Source organism: Streptopelia decaocto, assembly GCF_964273445.1.
Source record: "Streptopelia decaocto genome assembly, chromosome: 5".
Classification (NCBI taxonomy): domain Eukaryota; kingdom Metazoa; phylum Chordata; class Aves; order Columbiformes; family Columbidae; genus Streptopelia; species Streptopelia decaocto.
In genome coordinates, this window is record NC_138659.1 from 16,564,858 (window position 1) to 16,586,478 (window position 21,621).

Below are 21,621 nucleotides of genomic sequence, written 5' to 3' on the forward strand. Positions count from 1 at the left end.
AGTCTCCATGGCCTGCCAGTATTATGTATTTGCTTTAATTACATAATGAGAGACACAGTTTAACAAACATGTCAGAGAACTATTAAATTAGGTTCCAAATATAAGGAACCTTCTGCTGATGCTTGAATAGGCTTGAATTCCTTTTAATTTTAGCTGAGTTATTCCTAACACCCTGATGCTAATAAACAACTGGGAGCCCTGTGGAAGAAAACACGAAAACAGTTCAAAGCTGGTAGAGCAAAGCAGCCCTTCTCAGTACGCTGTGCTGCCGCTTAGGAGTGTGTAAAAGAAAAGCTGGTTCCACACGCCGGCATTCTGCTTCTGGACCACAGGGTATTTCCTCCATGGGCAGCCGAGGACTTTTCCTTTGGGGCTTTCCTGGTCAGGATGCTCTGCCGTCTTGTTGCTCATTTCCTTCATCCTATGTAATGTCCCCATCCCAAAGGGACTTTTACTTCTGATTTTTATTTTTATACAGACTGGGAGTTGGGGACTTGGTAGCAGGTCAGAATGGTCACGAACAGCAGGGTAGCTAATTAACTACTCAATAATATATGCTTTTATTAATTTTTGTCCTCGGTGGATCACCAATGTGTGGTTGTTTCCTAATATAATTTATAAATATATAAACATTATATATAGAACTATATTAAAATTAATATATATGGATATGTAATATGTATAAATATTTTATACATAAATTATTATTAAAATGTGTTTCTCTTGCATTTCCTCTGCATAACCCAGTCAACGGTTGCTATAGTGTGGAACTTGAAATCTTCCCTGTCCCTTTCTCTTTTCAGCTTTCACTCCTAGATATGTTCCCATATGTATTATCCCAGATAACTCCTTCACTCTTCCATGCTGTCTCCTTTCAAATATTTATTAACCTCTACCGTTTGTTCTGTTACTTCAGGCAAAACTAAGTTGTACATATTTAAATTGCAAGACTGTCCCTTATTTTTTGTGAAAATAGAGGATCTTGGATTTATTTTTTGCTTTTAAATATGTCAGCATATCTCAGGTGAATTTAATAAAAATTAAGTGCAATATTTAGAGTGAAACCAAATAGATTTCTTGTCATGCAGTTTTTCAACAGTATTGCTTTTTGTGGATGGTGTTACTCTGCAGGGGGACACGACATCAAATTAAACATGAATTCACAATTTAAAGCAAAAGCCAATGTAGTTTAGACTGCGGATGTAAAGGGATATTGCAGATGAGAAAGCCTGGTTGTCTTGTTGCTCTTGGATTATGTGTGTAGGTAGGGCTTTGTATTGGAGAGGTTTTATAGTGCTCATTTGATAATGGCTGTCTGGAGTGGTATCTTATCCCTCAACACTGCATCTCAGCAAGATAATTCTTGTTGCTATCTGGATAATATAATCAAATCTGCAACTTGCCTCTCTGCTTCAGGAAAAGACTTCTGTCTCTACCTGTGGTTGCTATTTTTGTCTCTGGCTTTGATTTCCAGTCATGATTGAGGTTTGTGAGTGTTTAACTTACATGTCGTTTAATTGATAAAATGGGTGTCAATTTTTCCCTCCTCCTATCTTTTCATGTGTATCAGGAAAAGCAGCAATTCCGTACTTGACTTACGTAATACCACATGAACACTTCTGCTGCTTTTTTCACTATTAATACCTCCAAATGTGGCAACAGTTAAATATTTCTAATTTTTTTTTTTATTATTTCTACTCAAGTTTCAGTACAAGGTCTGGCACGTAGGGAATGCATTGCACCTACATTATCTTGTGACCTAGAAGAAGATTATATTCTTGGCTTGTAATAGCAATACATGATGTAGGGATCTGAATATCAATGTTATTGATTTGTCCTTATCATGTTACTGAGCCCATTCCTGTTTTGAGACTTGAACCATAATGATCCACTTGTCACCTCAAAAATAAATTACTTGATGTAGGCTGTCACAAGACCTATGCAGAAACACATCAGCTGATTTAGTGAAACCTATTCTAACAAAAACTGGTGTAAAATTGTTTGCAAAAGCGATCCAGGAGCATATCAGACTCAAACCAATTTTTTTGTTGTTGTTTCTGGCTGTCTACCTCCTTTGTTCCTGTGATGTTATTAGGAAAATCTGGGGAAAGGGGAGGAAAATAATATGAAAAACAACAGAAGCAGTCTTCAAAGGCTGTTTCTCATGTCATATACACATTATACAGGGAGAAATAAAAGCTCTATGTGAAGCTTTAGAGTTGGTATTTTTTAACTTGAGATTGCGCCCCAATTTTATAATGTAGGTAACTGAAGCATGGAGAGGTAATTGATGTGAAGTTATCAAGTCTTAAACCAACCTCATAAATATTGGAAAAACATATATGTCCTAGATATTGGACAAACATTTCTGTGCTCCTTCCAAGAAGAACCCTGCATTTGGGACTGACATCTGTAGTTGGTGTGACTGAACCCAGTGCTTGTACACATGGGTTTGTAGTTCATCCCTTAGGTTCAAAAGCACTAATGTGCTTTCCCGGTGAAAGCAAAAAGTATAACATCAGTTGAATTCTTCATTCAGGAAATACTGAAAAAAAACCCTTTTAGTTGATGTCTGTAGCAATTTCTCTGTCACTGGAAGTGGCGTTAAATAAAGCCGCAGAAGCCTGAATGCACAAAGACGTTCCGTGTTCTTACACGCTTCATCCTGCCACCTGCCACGTGAACGTGGGGCTGGGAGACTCTTCTTGCTGCAGATGTAGTCGTGGTCTCTTTCTCCTAGTCTGTACCCAAACATACACTTCAGGCTGTTGTGGAAGGCATATTCTGGTTTTTCTAATCTTACAGGCATATGTACTAGTTACTCACTTCTTTTTGGCAACAGTCTGGTGGTGTAGCTGGTGCTTTTTGGGATGAAGACATCTGCAAATCATGAAGGCTGAGACATAACGTGTGGCTCTTTCCTCTTTTGCTTTGATCCAAGTGATCTCAGAAGGCGTAAGAAAATAAAGGGAAGAATGATGTACTCCATACAGTCCCTGATCTCTAAAATGTATTGCTGTAAAATGTAAATTTTAGATTTACATCTGTAAATGTAAATTAATACATTTTATGTACAGTATTTTATCTGACAATCTCAAAGCACTTTTCAAGCTGCAAATGCTGCTTCGCAAACTTGTAAAGTAGGGAAATACTGTTCTCCCCACCCTGCCTCTTTCTTTAAGCTAAAAGGGAAACTGGAAGAATAAGTTGAAGCTTTGGATGACTGCAAGGGCAAACTGCTTAACATGCTGAAAATAATTCCTTTATCGGTTTCTCGATTGCCCTCTGCATGAGGAGCAAGGCTTTTTTCCTTCTCTGATTAATTGTGCAGAGGTCTGTTGCAGCATGGAAAACTTAAAGGTGTAATGCTGTTTGGCTTGGTTGGTTTGTTTGGTTTTGTTGGTTGTTGTTGTTTTTGTGGTTTGGTTGTTTTTTTGTAGCTGTGTTAGTTAAAATAGCAATCTTCATCATTTTGTTGGAGAAAGCTTCTCATCTTCAGAAAGCATTGTTTAGCAGGCATTAGACCTGCTCTCAGAAGTGAGTATTTACAGTAGCCTGGAGAGTTATGATGAGAGCCCACCTGTCTGTGTCTGGATAAGGAATCCAGACACCTGAATTAGGTGCCTAGAGGCAGATGATGGCATAAAGTTCCTTACAAAGGATTAAAAAATGTTCTTACTCCTGAGGCTTTATTTCTTAATTGTTCTGCTGCATCTAGCACTACTATGGTTTCCTGAATAACAGGAAAACATTCACTGTTCAGTTTATAGTTAATTGCTAAAATGTTGTCACTGTGCTGTGGGTGAAATGCCAGTCAGACATGTAATGAGGGGATTTCAGTGCTCTGCATGGCTCAGGGTTATGTTCAGGTTGGTTTTTCGGGCAGGGCTTCAGCCCGTGCTGGCTGTTTTCCAGCACCTTCTTTCTGCGTGTGCTTTAAACTCGCCTGAGCTGAGGCTGACCTGCTGCAGAGTACAGCCCAGAAATCTGCATGTCCTGATCCCTGCTCTGCTGTAACCTACTGCTCCAGTGCAACTCAAACCCATTTAAAAGACTTCCATTCCTAACGTAAGGACTGGAAATGATAGTTTACCACACCATCAGTATTCTCACTACCTTATTTGCGTCTTTCACTTCAGCTTCATTAATTGCCTAATGATTCATCCAGTTACGCATCTAATTCTCTTGTTAAAAGCTGTAGCAGGCTTTGGTGATATCAAACAAGTTTAATTAACATATCATCAACAATTAAGAGCTTTTTGCTTCTCATATGATAAAGACATCAGCTGCCTAAATTTTAGTGTTACTGCCCCTGTGAAACTTGACCTTGGCTTTGGAGCAGCACACTTTTTGCTGCTTCCTGCAGCTACATTAATTGTGCTGTTCAAACTCCTGAAGTTATTGCCATAACTACAGTGTGATAATTTTGTGATCAGCTCTCAGCATCCCTTTTGCTTGTGTTTGAAATCCATGTATCAAAGGGAAGCAGCAAGACCTGGAGTGGAGGCTTAGTTTTCTTCAGGTTTTTTTTTCCTTATTGGGCAGTGGTGCTTGTAACTCTGCATCTGTGAGGACTGTTTGTTTTACAGCATCTTGGTAATGTTTGCACATGGGGTTTGCTAGTGAATCGTTGGCAGGAGTTCTTTTGGAGTAGGTTACTATAGTGACGTCCCAGAGCAAAGTGCTGGGTAGCATGAATGCCTCCTCTTTCAGCTTTGCCTTTGTTAAATGTTTCTGCAGATCTCCTGCCATCTGTGGTGTCAGAACTTTGTGCCATTTTGATAAGCACCCCAGAACACTTTAATCCTTGTAAGGTCCAGGCAAATTAATAAGCAAAAGGACAAGAAACCTAATCGGGCTTGTTAATTTAAATTCCTTTATTTTTCTTCTCTGTTTCTTTTGGGTTGTGCTTTGGCTGCTCAGCGTACTGAAGGAACAACCTATTTTCAGTATTTCTGTGGCGCTTTGCCTCCTAAGCTTTCTTTTCTGCAGAAACCCTGAACTTCACAGTGAGGAGCACCATCAGAATGCGCTTCAAAGTTTTTTTTCTTGGACTGGGCAAATACTCTCTTACCTCCTTATGCAACGCGTGTGTGGTCCTTGTAGGTCATCCACAGCAGAATCTGTTCTGTCTCCGGAAATGGCACTTTAACCAAGCTCTGTGTCTTGGTGCCTGATGAGACGTGTTCAAATGAGGAGAAGGATGACCTGGCTTCCAGGACAGTGTGAGCTCCTCAGTAGCGTTTGGGTTTGTTCTGGAGCTGTAAAGGCCAGCTGTGTTCAGAATTCAGTCACTTGGATCTCCGTCGCTTTCAGGGGTCATTGCTGAGAACGTGAAACCTAATATTGATGCCCCATTAGAAAGAAATTAATTTGGCCACATTCCCACAATGCTGTTTTTGCAACGCTAGCCAGAGTGATAAGTAATAAATATTCTGGGTCGTTGAAATCAGTGTGACTCCTGTGTCAGTGTGCAGCTGATATATAAGAAAATGCATTTGCAGAAAGCTATTTTATAAAGCCCATGTTAAGATCTTTCTGCTTGAATGAGTGGATTCCAAATAATGGGTTTATTAGTTAGAAATAAAAGGAATATGCCCGCTCTCTTCAGTTGTCAGGTAAGAGAATATGGGTGAAACACAATTTGCACAAGTCGGTACCAAAGGCTGCCTGCTTTTTTTGCCTCTGTGAGCTGAGCTCCTAACAGCACCTTGGAATCTTGGTCTGTTTCATAAGCTCCTGGTACATTTTTCTTCTTTGAAACTTCTTGTATGACTTCTCCCATCTTCCTCTGTTCCTCAGATGTCCTCTCACTGCAATATCGATTCTCTGTCCTTATTGTACCCTCCCATGCCAGGGATTTTTTGAATGCCTCCTTTTCCCCCTTGGACATCTCTTCCTCTACAGAAATTTTGTACTATTCCACCCTGCTCTCTGCCAAGGTTTTGTTTGCCCTTCCATTCTCAGCTCATGCCAATAGTTTCTTTTTTCCCCCTGAGTCAGTGTTTTTAAGAGAGTATAAGGATGAGCTGAGGTGATTCAGATGTTATGTTAGAATACATTAGTGACAGCCATCAATGGATTTCTTGCTCTGCAAATGTTAAGCTTTTAGACTTTTTCAATTGAGTAGAAACCTAAATGCTTTATAGTAGAAGTGCTAACGATAGTGTAAGACTTGTTAGAAGGTTCGTATTTGTTACAATCTTTGTGTATATGCCACATGCAGAGATTTTGTTCTATGTTTTCTCTGCTTACTTCTCCTGTTCCTTTCCCCAGCCTTGTTTTTGGAGATTTAAGTAAAATATCCCTTGTCTTGAGGACTGAGAGATCCGTAGATAATATCTTTTTGTCATCTAGATTAGAATGTCTGGGATAGTAAGAAAGATACCTGCCTGGCCTCACCGATTTATTGTTTTAAATGGGTCTGGATTCTTGAAAATGACATTTCACTAATATTATGTTTATTTTTTATTATTGATGTTATTTAAATATTATCAGAGACAGTGTAATCATGGAAGTCAAATTGCTGGTGAGTACAGCTTGTTCCATAAACCACACGATGGATGAAATTTAAATCTTCAAATGTTTTGGTCCATATATCTTTTAAGTCACATAAATAATTGCATGCCTCAATTAACCATTGTCCTCCTTTTTGCTTTGTGTTTTAAGTAACAAGCCAAACCCCAACCAGATCAATGTAAATAATGTCAAACCAGGAGTGGTAAATGGTACTGGAGTACAGGCACAGAACACGACAGCAGGACGGGCCTGTGAGAGCTGTTACAGTAAGTGACGTGCTGGGGTGGGAGATGTACAGAGAGTGTGGGTGCTGTGTCACAAACAGACAAATCAAAGCTGTGTGGTGGCGAGGGGTGGGAGAAGCGTCTTTGAAAGGCTGAGGGGACAGAATTTGACATAGCTGCATTTAAGCAAAGTGTTTTTTTGAGTTACTGGTGCTCCACTTGTAAATAAAATGATGAAGCACTAAAAGAGGAGTTAGTAAATGTCCTACGTAATTGCAGGTAGCTACTGAGCAAAGATTTAAATCACCAAGGCGGGAAGTTGACATTTTTTTCAGAATTTTTCAGTAGATTTCAAACTATGCGATATCATTCTATTTGGTCTGGTGCCTGATATTGATATACTGAGTTCTAACGATTGTGCTCCTTTGTGGGGAGCCTTTAGAGATGCTGGAATTTAGGAGTGTACGAGGAGTCAAGGAACAGATTTCATAAGTTCTTTAGTCATAAAATTAATGTATGGGGAGTTCCTAAAGACTATCTTCCCTCTCTCCTGCGCTCTGCAGAAATTGTTGTTCTTTCAGTTTCATTGGCAGGAGAATTGCCCATCCTACTAGTAGTTTTTTTTCTGTTCATGTTTTTAAAGGGGTTCATATGTGTTATTAGTTCTGCTGAAATCACAAGTACCTTTAAGAGTGTGGATAACAGTGAAGCCATCATTAGGTTTTTAAGGTCTGTTTGAGCTTCGCACTGTCTTTGTGTGGGTTTACTTTTGTGGTGCTTTTATTTTGTAATGGTTCTAAAGAGAATAAGCTCTGAAAAGTGATCCTGTTTAAGGATATATATATATAATTTCCACCTTTGTTATCTCTAGCCACACAGTCTTACCAGTGGTATTCTTGGGGTCCCCCTAACATGCAGTGTCGCCTCTGTGCATCCTGTTGGACGTACTGGAAGAAATACGGTGGCTTGAAAATGCCAACACGGTTAGATGGGGAGAGGCCAGGACCAAACCGCAATAATTTGGTAGGTATCTGCAAAGCAGCCTGCTGCGTGCTCTTGCCTGGAAAGCTAGGTGCCATGATAGCTAACTAATTGTTCCCTCTTCTTAAATATTTAACTACAAAGAGAGTGCCTTCAGCCTCCATTGTTGTCCTTGGGTTTGGTATTTCATGTCTTGCAAAAGTTGGTGTGTTAACTTGAGCTATACTTACTTTGTTGCCAAGTGCTGCCCTGAGAAATGAACAACACATAATTTGTTTAGCAAACTAGCCGTCAAATACATGGAATAACTTAATGATGTGTTTCTGGTATTTGGTTTCCATAATTTTTGCTGTAGGGGGAAGAGGAAATTTTTCCATAAAGGAATTAATTATTTCCTGAAACCTGTTCCTTTTCCCAAGGCACATTCAAAATTAGATGCCGCAAATAGCTAGTGGCTTTTTAGAGATCCCTTATCTTGTTTTTCTACTTTATCCTATCTTTTTTAATTAATCCTCCTTCATTTTAGCTATGTTTGAGTAAGCACTGCATGAGCTGCTTCTGTTTACTTTTTCTCCTTTTTTTTTTTTTTTCAAAAACCAAATTTCTGAGAATGTTTTTGAATTTGGTGCAGTTCAGTCTGGAAGCATCATACATTGAGCTGATTGGAAAAAGTAGCTGCCTCACATGAACAAAAGGATAATGCACGCTGAACTTTGGTCTTCGTTTAATTTCTTTCCCCCTCCTAGTTTTTGCTATCATTCTGTTTCTGTTCTGTTTCTTTTGTTTAACCTCTGTCCTTTCCAGGCTTTCTGTTTGCCCTCTGAAGCTGCCTAATTGCTGAGATAACTGCTAGGTGTTATCAGCCTTATTGCTCTTGTTTGTTAATTAAAAAGTATGTAAATATTCAGAGAGGGGAAAGCCTTGTCCTCCCCGAACTGAAATTTCTTCCTACTCTCCAAGAGTGGGCAGGTTTGAGATCACAAGATTCTACTTTAATTCTACTTAGTTGACTTAGTCGCTTTTCATGAAGAACATACTGCTTTCACTCTCTGTAGCAGATAATTTCTTTCAGTATTATCCTTTATTACATGCAGAGAATATTTGACAGCTCTGTAAATACATTCAGTGAGTTCAGAGTAAGAATTAAACCAGAACTTCTTACAACTTTGAGACAAAACCGATGTTATTTTGCTTTGGGAAGTGAGTTTCTGATGCATATTTTAGCCATAAAACTTTTTTTCTGATTCTGCTCTCCTTCTTACAAATGCTTTGTTGTGAGGAGTTTGCATAGTACAGAGCAACTCTAAGCACGCAAAGTTGGAGGGTCTTTCTTTTGGCTCTGTAAGCCCTAAATCATGTGATAGCAACAGGTAATTTCTTTAGGTCTGACTTTCGGATCCCTACTTTAAAACAGAAATAAATAAATAAATACTTCCTTGTGAAGAGAAACGTTTACCTTCGTGTTATCCTTTGAGATATTTTGGAAGAAAATTCCAGATCTTGATGGGTATGACTTTGGAAATGTGTAATAGCTGAGCTAAAAAGATTTTCATCTGTAATACAGTTTCTGTTCTTATGTCTGTGAATCAGTAGTTGAAAGTTATTTTAAACGTTATTCTTTCTCTTCTTTAAACCCATACTTTCCAACAACTATTTTTTAGAAAACATAATTATTTTTCTTTCTTTCTAGAGTCCTCATGGAGTGCCAGTACGAAACAGTGGGAGTCCCAAGTTTGCTATGAAAACACGACAGGCTTTCTATCTCCATACAACAAAACTGACAAGAATTGCCAGACGTTTGTGTCGAGATATCTTGCGCCCGTGGCATGCTGCGAGACATCCCTATCTGCCTATTAACAGCGCAGCAATCAAAGCAGAATGTGAGTGGTGATGCAGCTGGGACAGACTTGTAAAGGAGCTCTTGGAGATTCCTTTCCTATAAAGTTTGAGTTGCAACTTCTTGCGATGCCCTCTTGCTTGTAGCCAGTGGTTTCACAAAATCTACCTGTATTTGCACAGAGTTCCAACTGATTGTGGGCTAGACAAATAACTGAAAATTCATGAGTTGTTTGTTTTAAAATATTCATGTTTGCTATTACATTTAGCATTCTGCATGTGTCGTGTTGCCAAGACGTGCTTGCAACCTGTAGAATTCCTTTTGATTGGAAAGCTCCTTCAGGACACTTGAGTTATTTATTTAGTTTTGCTATAATACCTAAATGTCTTTAGCCTCTAATTATTTTTCTTTATTTTACAGGCACAGCACGTTTACCTGAGGCATCAGAAAACCCATTGCTATTAAAGCAAGTGGTTCGAAAGCCTTTAGAAGCAGTACTCCGGTATTTAGGTATTAAAAAAAAAAAAAGCAGACAACATCAAACACAAAAACCCACAAACAAACAAAAAACCCTACTAGTTCATTCTGGTGTTTCTTTTTCCATTTCGTTCTGGATTTAGATGCTGATTCTGTATTAAAAAACAAAACATAAAAACCTTCCCATGAACTTGTCCTTTCTCCTACTTAATTTGACAGACCTAGTGGCTCACAGAGCTGTATCAGACACTTTTTCAGGTGAAGGCAGGGATGTGTTTGCTGTGGCCTCTGATGCATATGGGGACAAGTTACTGTCTGCTACTGGAGTAGCAGTGTTTTGGGAACAATTGATCAGTCCACTGTTCCAATTTTTGGGCTGTCTGGAGGCAGTTCTTACTGTTGGGTCCTCCAAGAAGCCTCTTGTGTTTAGGACAGCACTGCAGCTGTCCCACAGCTTGTCGGTCAGTTGCTGGCTGTTCTGTGCTGGAGCTAGACAAGGGGAATATATTTCTATTATTTACTTTCTTCTATTTTTTGGGGGGAGGGGTGTTTTATTTGTACAATTTTCTTGAGGGCTTGGGGCTCATCAGCTGAACTCTGGGGAGTACTGAGTAGCTTTGTCCAGGACTTCGGTGCAAGTTTGAGGTGCTGGAAGGCACCAGCTACATGACATGCCAGCTCTGCCTTCAAATGAATGCAAAATCATTTTCCCTAATGTTGCTGGTTGCTAGAGATGCTGTGAAGACACATCTCGGGTTTTTAGCAGCAGTCTAATGCAGGTCTAAACACAGAAGGCTGGCTTGGACAGTGGTGCCTTGAAGGCTTCCACGTTAACAAGGAAATTGATTGACTTTTTACACTGGAGTTGATTTTATGTTTCTTTGAAAAATTTTGTTGATTAAATATTGCAAGGCTCAGGGTTTATTAAGTATTTACTGCTTCTCTGAGTGTTTTACTTCTACTGTATACTAATGAGAAATACAAATTGAGAAACCTTTGGATATATATAGTGCAACCAAATAAAGCCAGGAAAGAAAGAAGTTTTGCTGTTGGATGAAATCCTGCTTTTAATAGTTGTACAGAGGTAGCAGTAGATTTTGACATTTCAGTTGTGCTGTGTCAGAGTCTCCATTTGACTATTGAGCTGGTAGAAGGGGGTGAATGAAATAGGGAGGCTGATGAGAATGTATTTTTGGAGCCGTTGTGCTCAGCGTGCTTTATGTTACTTGGCTGTTGGGGCTGCAAGAGAAAAACTTGTTTGAAGCTCCTGTTTGCTGTTGCTTGTAACTTTGAGAAAAAAAACCCAAAACTTTGAGAAAGTCTTTTCACTTAAATAGTGTGTGCTTGATCTCTACCTTGGCCGAAAGTTTGAATTCAGACTCTCTGTGTATGGTATGCTTTGAATCTTCACTTGTTTGGCCGGTTTAGAAATTGTATTTTTTACATATCTTGAAAAACCGGAAAAGTTCTAATTTCCCCAGAGTTTAGGGGTGTTGCATGACTGCTCAAAGACAGCTTTTAATATGGAGCACCCCTAAGACGATTCCAAATTTTCAGAGAATAGTGTTTTGTAAATAGATCTGAAGTGCTTCTGTTATCAGCTCTTATTTTAGGATAATATTTTGTCATTGATTTTAATATCTTCAGTAGAAGTGAATCCCTAAATATACTTAAAATGCTTTATATAAATAGCAATCTCCAGTCAAAATTATTGACCGAGATGGTATATAAGGGGAGGTATACTTGGTCACCTTGGAAGTTTGCAGGTTGCTTTCATATTTATAATTTCAGTATCTTCACTAACAAAAAAAAAAACTTGCTGTTTTTACAACAGAGTCTCATCCATGTCCTCCGAAACCAGATCCTGCAAAGAGCTTGTCCAGTTCTCTCAACAACCTGACTCCTGCTAAGTTTACGCCTGTCATTAATAATGGGTCCCCAACTATCCTGGGCAAAAGAAGTTACGAGCAACACAATGGAATGGATGGTAAATATTTTTCTGCAAAATGTATAGGCTTTTTCTTCTGTCCTTTCAGTATACAAGGAGGTTGTTTAAAATTATAGCCCTTTATATAAATTGGAAGTTTCTTATTCTTGGCAGGGGGAGGGTGTTAGTTTTTTCTTTTTGTGAAAGTTATTTGTCCCATTTCTCCTTCTGGGTGTGATGTGTGCTGTGTCCTGCCTGGGTGGCACATGCACATAAAGCTGCTGTGCAAGTGGAACTCGGCCTGGCTTGACCAACCTTGCAAATGGGACAGTGAGGGAGAAAATGCCCTTCAGTTTTTAAATGAGCAGTATGAAGAAAACTTCAATAGCTTTTCCCAGTGATGTTTTATTTTTCTTTTGAGGTTTACAGCTTTTTTTAAGCTGTGTGTCGTTGTGAGAGGCAGGCGGCTGCCCAACTCAGGGAGGCAGATGTGCCAGATGTGGTGGGGCATCAACCTGCCCCTGCCTTGCGCAGAACCAGCGCATTCGCTTTTCTTGGCCCTGTCACTGAGCACCTCTGTGCAGTGGAGTTTGGGCTTCATCTCCTCCTGACGAAAAGGCAAGGGGAAGGTGTTTAAAGTGGGAGATAGACACAGGGTGTTCTTGGCACAGACTCCAGGGCTCTGTTCGGAAGAGTCGCTCTTGCCTGAGAGCATCGGGAAAGAGGAAGTGCCGTCTTTTCTCAGATGAGGATAAAAGGTCATGTTCAAATGGTCTTAATGGGAGTGAGAACATGGAGGGTAGCTCTTCATAACAGGGGAGAGAAACTTGTTTAATTATGGCCCTGAGCAGGGAGGAAGATACAGAGAATCTTTCTAATTTTTTACCTTTAATTTTAACTTTATATGTGGCTTACCTAAAATTCAATTGCAGACATTTGATGTCTTATTGTTTGTGTTTTAACATTAAGAACTTTTTAAACTGCTGCCTTCAGGTTGCTGATGTGATGTTTTTCTCTTTTCTGTCCACTTGTGCTCTATCAGGCAACATGAAGAAGCGCCTGTTGATGCCTAGCAGGGGTAAGACCTTGAAGCTGCGCTCAGCTTATGCTAGGAGAGTGGGTTTTAGTTTCATCTGCTGGCTTGTCTGTGCTTTGTGGCTTATGAGTCTGTGTGCACCTTCTGTGTTGATGTCTAAGTGTTCCTTGGATAACTGTTTCCACCTGTGGTTATGCTGCTCACCTTCCAGGCTTTTGACATGCAGATGACAAGTTGTACAACCCTACTGAAGACATGAAGTGCTATTTTCTGAATTGGTTACTCATTTTTCAAGTTGACAGAAGAGTTTTCTAGCAGTTTTGTGAAACTGCTGAAAGCTGTGATGGTTGGTTTGAAATTAGGTGTTGTGTCATTATTTGACTTTTAAGAAATCCAAGTTTGATGCATCCTGAACTGTTTTAAATTCACATCGACCAAAAGAAATAGGAGACAGTATTCACATTGAGTCCCATGTTCAAGCCTCTATATTTTCCACTGTGAGTGGACAGTCTTACCAGGGAGAGATTGTATGTTCTCTACTTGCTGTAGAAATGGTTTGCAAAATTTGAACAGGTTAAAAAGTAATCTGTTCTGACTACCGAATAGACCTCAGAAGCTTCAGTTTGTGTTAGTGCAGGAAACATGCACGTGATACCTCTTAAACAAATTGTATAAAACAGACCAATTTTGAGTAGTTAGGATATACAAATGTCATCATGAGGCAGGCAAACAAAAATCTTAAGGTATGTGTTACCACAAAATGGCCAACACTGCATGCCCTGATGTTAAGCTTTTTGTTTGATGGCTGAGGCAGTGGATGGCTGTTATCAATATTTGCATGCACGCATATATAAGTGCATGTGGAGAAAACAATGAGAATGAGGAGAGTGATTGTCTTGCTGTCTTTGGGAATTTATACCTTGATGTTTTGTTGTTGAGTTTTCAATGTGCTTTTTAACTTCTGTGTTTTGGGAAGAACAGCAGAACCGTGCTGCCCTGGTCAGTTTGCCTTCCTCGGAAGCTTTGTCTAGTAATGAGGGATGCAGCTGGGGAGTAGCTTGCTGAATTTCCACGTCTCCTAGTGACCACTTGCTTGTGGGCATGCCCACTGCTCCCTGCTGAATGTCCTCGTCAGCCTGGGGACTGCTCAGTCACTCAGCAGGTGACACTGGGCTGATGCTCTGAGATGTTGTAGCGCAAAGGAGGGAGGTGGCAGAAGAACTGACCCTTCCCTCAGGCTCTCTCTGTGTAGAGCGCTGGATTTGATAACCTGAGAACATTTACTTACTGGAAATGGAGGATTCTTGGTTTAGTGTTTTAAAGCGTCTGTCTGCTGATGTACGTATTTGATTAGGTAGATTTCAGTCATAACTGTTGCTGGAGCAGTTTGCAGAAGGAAGATTTTGGTGAAGTACCTCCTCAGAACACACGTTTCTCTGACATGTGTGTGCATAGTTGTGCAGGGACCGGCTGTCACCGAGCCCCTGCTGCTTCATCTTCTTGGTCTGTTCTCAGCCAGCCACTGAAACACTTGGAGTAATATTTGTTCCTGTAACTGCTGGGGAACAGAGTACAAATCAGTCCCAGAATCTGTTTCCCTGCTGGGACAGTGAGTGTAACTGGATATACTTATGAGCATTTCAGCTTAAACTTGTTGGTTGAGATTTATTTGTGAATGGAAAATGCTTGTCACGCTTCAAGTTTAACATCTGGAATAATTTCTGACCCTGGGTTGCTGGAAGCTTTGCTGAGACAGAGAAGGAAGGGAACCACCTGCAAGGAAACAAGGTTTAAAGAACCTGGGTCAAGATCTGCTGAGCACAGGGAAACAGATGGTGGAATGTTGGTGGATCTGTTTCTGGCCTGGAGCCAGTTTATGTGCCGGTGCCACTTAGCACTGGTCCCCAGTTGCTTTGCATGTGAGCTGGTAAGCTTTGCTGGCTCTGAGCATGGGTAATGCCAGTCTCCTGTGCTGTACCTGAACTGGGGACATGGTGCTGAGACTTCTCCTTGCCTCTGGATGGAGTCACACAGGATCACTGGCCTGGGAGAGAAGGAGGTTGGAGAGGAAGGGCACAAGCGGACCTGTTGTGAAGAAGGGGTGAATGGCAGCAAGAGCAATGAAACCTTGTGACCAGAATTTAGGAGGCAGTGAGTTAGTGTAAAAGGACTGAAATAAACCCATCTATCCACAGTGACTGATTTTTTTAAATTATCACTGACCTAAGCTAGAAGAAAAAGATTAATGAGAGTAAAACTGAATTGTTATAACCAGTCAGATTCTTCATTTACATAGTTCCTGTAGATACTATGGGAAAATATGGGAGGTTTTTTGTTGTTTTGATGTTTTTCCTATGCCCTTGGTGATACATGGTGGCACACTGGCTGACTTAGGTCATTGTAGGAGTGTGCTGCAAAGAAAAGCTGGTGTTGATACGACTGTGCAGAGGGGCTGAAAATATCCTTTGCACAAATTTGGGTGCAGGAAGACACCTTGTCCGCCTATGTTGAAATAGTTTTCAAGGAGATGTTTAACATACTGCAATGTTATAGGAATTATCGAGGGGGTTTTGTAGTTCCTGCTGATGTTCTGTGTTGATGGCACCTGGAAGATTCTTATGGTTTGGAGAGGTCACTGTGTCGCAGACCCTGACATAAAACAGTGAACAGCTATTACGGTTGGCTTTGCCTCTTCGCTGGTGATAAAAGCCTTTTGGTGCTGGGTTATTACTTCCCAACTCATGGGAGAAGTATCAATACTGTAAATTATGCCTGGTTGCTGTTCTGGTTGCATGTGATGAGTTTTCTTAGTGTAAAGCATTAAGATCCATGTTTATAGGTATATATTGGTGGACAGGTTTCTAAGGCATTTAAATTCCTATGACACCTGCTTCCTTCATTTAGAATTAGGCTGTTTAACGTTGCTGAAAATTGAGTTGTTCATATAATTTTTTGGGTATTTCTTCAGGCAGCACTGCTGGAAGATTTTCATATGAGGCTCTGCCACCCTTTGGTATTTTGGTGGTCAGTAGTTAGAATTCAGCTCTTAGAAAAGTTAATCGGTGAAGTGCCTTGACGAATGTTCCTGCACAAATGGAAACATCATTCCTAAATGTGGCCAAACGATGTCTGAGGGCGGAGGGATTGGAGATGGAAGGACCACCTGGTCTATGGGTGGGTGTGGGCTGGTCAGGCTGAGCTCTGTGAAGAGAGGTAGTAATGGGAATTGAGGAAAGGCTGGGAAAAGGGGGCCTTGGTGGTGAGAGATCAAGGAGGAAAAGGAGGCTTGTTAGTGGGCTGCAGCCAGAGCTAATTAAAACTAATTATGGAAATGCTGGAAATTGCTGCACTTAAAAGAGTGCTTAAGATTTTAGAATTTTGTTTTTCTCTTGCTACTGTAACTCCAACTATTTTTACCTGTTCTTTTTCTGACTCATCCCTGCTTAACTCTAGAGAGCTGAACTTTTTCAGACTTTGAATATGAATTGTCTGGCCAGGCATCTATAGTTTCCACTGGTGCTTGAATTCCAAGAAGAGGAAACTATTCTTAATCTCATCTCTCCTCACTACCCTCCACTATGTTTTATAAAAAGGGTGTAGTCCTTTCATCTGTTTTGTTTTCCTCTTCTCTAAGTCAGACTGGAAGCATCACTAGCATACAGTGCCCTTCACAACTCTCCTTCAACATTAGATTAGCAGGGACAGATTGCTGCAGAATCCTATTTTTGGAGCATGAAAAGTACATGGAGTCTCATAAGTTGTCAAATACAGTGAGATGTTAAAAAAGCATTAGTTTATTGCTTTTTCATTAATGTTCTGGGCGTTGAGTGCCAATATTTGCCATGAAACTTCCTCTAGAGAGGTAGAGAGGATGTTTTATGTTTTGGACCCTGCTTCCTTTTTTCCTTACAGCTACCCAGTACAGGGTCTACGTGATACTTGTCTATGCAAATTCCTACTGGACGAAGTGAGGGAGCATTGTTAGTTTTTTTGTTGTTTTTTTGTTCCCTCTCTCTTTTACACCATCTAATCAAATTTGTTTTTCAGGATCATCACATGCACTCTAAAATTGGCAGAGAGAGGACACAAATGAGTAGCTGAAATAAAGGGAAGGCTTTTCCCAGTGACAAACTTGCATTGATAAAATGGTAGCGATTCAAATGCTGAAAATTGGAGAGGGTAAATAGAAGAGCCGTGAAAATGGTGAAGGGACTGGAAAACACGCTGTATAATGGAAAATGCTTTTATCAAAGTGGAAGTTGTAGATGTTTGTCTCTGCTGACAGGAGCAGCAGAAGTGTAATAATAGAGGGCTTTTTAGTGTAGCTGGGAATGAAATAATGAGCTGCAGTAGCCAGAAGGTACAGTAGAAAACCTTTGGCTGGAAACAAGCTGCAAATTTTTGAGGGAGGTTAATTAAGTTTTGGAATACCTTGCTTGTGCTGCTGGGAATTCCTAAGACAAAATGGAATGTCAGTCTAATGTAATGTGTTCTGGTTCATTGTTTCTCACCTCCTTTTGGGGAAACGTGAATGAACTCTGAGAAGTGGAAGCATTCATCAGACTAGCGTGGCATTAGTTTAATTATCAAGAGAGGAGCATGGAAGTGGAAATACTGTTCTTAAACAAAACCAGAAATATAAGGAAGTTCTCTAGCATCAGCCATGTAGGTGACCAGACTTATCTCAAAGGTTTTGTCTGGCTGACTTGGACTTTGCAGAAAATTTCATCTTACCTGTATGCATAATTTTCATCAAAATTCTGCCTTTGTCAGCAGTGGCCCTGGCTCCCCTTCTGAAATCAAGGATAACCAACCAAAGGAAACCTGCCCATCTAGGAATGACTGTAAACAGGCAGTATTGGTCCTTTAATTAATAGTGTGATACACGGGGTGCTGGGGAAGAGTCCTGGCTCTAGCTGTTCGTATCCGGACCAGTGTCATGCTGACTAGTGTCGAGAGAAAACATTCAGTGCCTCTAAGAGGAGGCACTTCTTGCCAGCAGCAGCACAGCTGGGAAGAATGACAAGTTGCTTGAAATGCTTCCTGGAGACCCCAAGAACCATGTGCCTGTGCAACTTCCTTGCTTTAGATTATATGCCCAAAGTACAGATTATTTTTTGAGAATCGTACTTAGGATTTTGTATTCAGATGTTAAGTGAAACCTTTTTCACTTGCCTCCAGCTTAGCTGTGATACTGTGATTAGTTTCTTTTGGTGTTGCAGAGAAAGATCTGGAAATGGAATCAGTGGATGTGCATCATGCTCTGTGGATTGACTAGTGAAAACCGTTTCATTTATGAGGGATGGTGTGGAGTAAGATGCAAATATTGATTGAGAGGAGAGTGCGTGTCCCAAGGCAGTGGTAGGGAGCGGGTGCAATTAAAATGAGAGGAAATTAATGCACACCAATGCAAGGGTAGAATTGCAAATACGCCTGATAGTACAAAGCCTGAATGTGTAATTAAGTAGAATCTACATGTATGATACATGTAATGTGTATGTATATCTATACACACACACATGTATATATATTTATATGATGTGTAATACTCCCAGTTCTAAGAAGAGTGAATAATTTGGTGGTTTCTAGTTTACATAGCTTGGATCAGCAAATCCTAAAGCAGTGAGGTGCATTGTTTTGTTACCTCTATTTTTTAACTACTTAGTGTGTTACAGCCAGACCAGAATACACCAGGATGCTGTTTTAGGAATGCGAGCGGATTGTGTTCAGTGACTCAACACCAAGATAGACAGCAGCTCTCCATTCTCACCGTTCTGTCCAGGGGTCACTACCGACTCATTATAGTTGGATGTTACTGCCCAGAAAGTATTATTAGTGTCCTCAAAGTACTTTTAGCAGAAGATGCAGCTTTGCATGAACAAATACATTATCTGTGAGGTACTGTGGAGCAAAATAATGTGAACTGTTAGACTGAGCATTTTGAGAAGTACTGTCCAAATCCAATGAGGTTAATTTACAGTGTTTAGTGGAAGGAGGTGGGTAACAAGCCACTACTTACTCGTGCAGAATTAAAGCTCTCATTTGCAGTTACTGTTTGTTTAATGTTGTCTTGGGTTTCTCTGTCCCACAGAGAACTGTGATCACTTCTGTGTTTCATTACAACCAAACCAGCCTGTGTTTCTGTATTTGTTGCATGGGGCTGGGCTGCTGTTTTCTGAACTGTGTGAATCTTTCCTTTTTTTAACCTTAAATCTTTTTTTCTCCTTTTCCTTTGCCAATCTTGGTAGGAACTTACTTAGGTAAGTAAATTGCAATTTAAAACTTGTTTTTATGTACAACACAATTTTAAGAAAATGTTAGTCTAGGTGGTGTTTGGTACAATTTATGCTCTGTTCTGCTTGCTGCACTTGCATTCCTGAAAGTTTCTGTATAGCCTTTGATCATTAGTAGGTGGACACTCAGTCTACTCATAGTGGTAACACGCTCTTGTCAGTTGAAGGGGAGTGCTACAGCGTTCTTATAAACTTGCAAAAACTGTATATGTGTATATGTCAACACACAGAGACTACTTCAAGTGAACCAGTAACTTGGAAGTGAAATCTTTATTCATCAAGCCTCATTCATGCATGAATTTTTATATTTTTTTTCTAGCTTGCTCACAAATGTGGTACTGTTGATGTTTTTGTTGCTGCTGGGAAGGATGGAATTCCAGGAGTAGGATTACTTTTGGAAAAGGAAAATACGTATGAAGAGTGTGGTTTTTTGAAAGCAATGTATTTTAGTATAGTAAACTTGCTGGCTGTGAAAGTGTGTGCTAAGTTCTTTATGTTCATTGTGACTGAAGACATGTTTATGAATGTTACTGCATGTTCTGCATCATACTTCTCTTTGGTAAACAGAAGTTAAAAACAAACCACCATCTGTGACTAATTGCTTAATAAAAAAGAAAAAGAAAGAAAGAAAAGATTAATTATGTTAACATGAGATGAAGGACCCTTATTTTTGTGTTTGGTGAATATCCTGAAAATGTACATTAGTAAATTTGAGAAAATATAAGTTTAAAAACAAGTTATAGCCAGTGGCTGGAAGCTGGGCTGCTTTTCCTCCTTGGCACTAGGGTCAGCTCTGTACAAACTTGTTTTGCCAACTATGAAATGCTCTGTAAATATACAGGCAATGGTGTGTATGTTCAGGAACGGAAATGCACTGGAAGATTTCTACCAAGTAGAAAAGTGGCCATGCTTGGTGCTCGTTCTGCAGCTCCTTGGTGCTTGCTGTAGAACCTTAATGGAAATACCCCTGCACTCCCATTGGAGCTGGGTGCGCTTGCTGAGGGTTTGGGCTCTCCTGCTTCTTGAAATGGCAGTTGTGTGGTGTTGGGTAAAAAAGCAGGCGGAATTTGTGCAGCGGGAGTGATTTCTGGGTGCTGCCGTTCAGGTGCTGAGGACCTCTCGCAGGGAACAGGGCTGGATCGGCAAAGAGCTGGTGTGTCTGCTCTGGGGCTGCCCTGGCACCAGACCTGCAGCTTTCCTTCCCATCGGGAAGTGAGGTTTGTGTATCCTCTCAATTTAAATGTAACAAATCCAAAAGCATTAGATTCAAATGATACGAGATTGTTGGAAAAGAAGCAGGTTAGATGACTGAGAGATGGTTCTCCCATCCTCAAAGGACAAAACTGCAAAATAACAGTAGTAACAGACTTAAATTCGCTGTTCGTGATAGTCATGCCCCACCTGCCTTTTTTTAGAGGGTGAAAATATATTCATCTGCAACTTTGATACTTGAAGAATGAAAGGATCATTAGGGCACAGTAACCTGCTGTGTCTGGTTTTGAGCCAAAAATCTCAGTAATTGTGCTTATGCTTGAGGAACGGCTCTGAGGTCTTTGTCACGAAGCTGTGGGCATGTTTGAGGGTGTCAGACTGTGCTGTGATTAGGTGTTTTATTGCCATTTCAATAACAATGCAGAATCGTCTGTGGCACAGGACATCCGCGCTTATCTGCGGATAGACCTTCAGTTTACCTTGTCTACATGTTATCCTCTGGGACCTCCTCTTTATTTCGGTGTATAGAGGTGACTTTGGCAGGAGGAGTTGAATGGGAGGAGACTTTGTAGGGCTTTGGAATTTTTCAGTGCTGTGGAAAAAAAAAAGGCAACATTGAATCTTGAGTTTTCAGAATATATTAAAGACAGGGGTTTTTTCTCCTGTAGAGGAGCTGCCAGAACCCTGTTGGATTTTGCTTCTGGTTTATATTAATATTCTGCCCTCCTTTTTTAACCTGCTTGTGGATGCTTGTGTGTGAGAAGTATCTCTCAAACCTTGATCTGTCAAAATGGAGCAAGCACCTTGGGGAGGACTGAGTTTCATGTGGGGAGTCACCTGTCTATACCACTCCTCACCCAGAGACCAAGGACGGGTTTAGTGCTTAGAGGTTCCTGTCTCGCAGACCTCATCTCTAGTACAGAAGCCAGCAAAAACTTTTGGGTGAGAATCCATTGTTTTCGGTACAAATGCATCCTGTTGACTTGACAGCTGTTCTGCAATGGGTCACAGATGTTACACTGTCTCTCTGCATCCCTGTGGTGACCATTGCGGGTAAAAGATGCTCCTTTAATAGCAGCGCTTCAGCTGTGCATGTTTTTGGTGTGACTTATTAC

At 40.4% G+C, this 21,621-nt stretch overlaps 1 protein-coding gene across 3 annotated transcripts in view; it reads left to right on the forward strand.

The window, feature by feature from the left end:
- MTA1 (metastasis associated 1) overlaps positions 1-21,621 on the forward strand; it is an 82,638-nt gene that overhangs the window by 50,173 nt on the left and 10,844 nt on the right. For 2 of the 3 annotated variants that reach the window (XM_082054092.1, XM_082054093.1), the window contains exons 12-17: positions 6,670-6,785; positions 7,615-7,766; positions 9,415-9,604; positions 9,982-10,071; positions 11,873-12,025; positions 13,008-13,043. In XM_082054092.1, coding sequence (XP_081910218.1) covers positions 6,670-6,785; positions 7,615-7,766; positions 9,415-9,604; positions 9,982-10,071; positions 11,873-12,025; positions 13,008-13,043 — 737 coding nt within the window. Of the gene's footprint in view, positions 1-6,669; positions 6,786-7,614; positions 7,767-9,414; positions 9,605-9,981; positions 10,072-11,872; positions 12,026-13,007; positions 13,044-21,621 lie in introns of those variants that run through there. The other variant, XM_082054094.1, reaches the window with a different exon arrangement.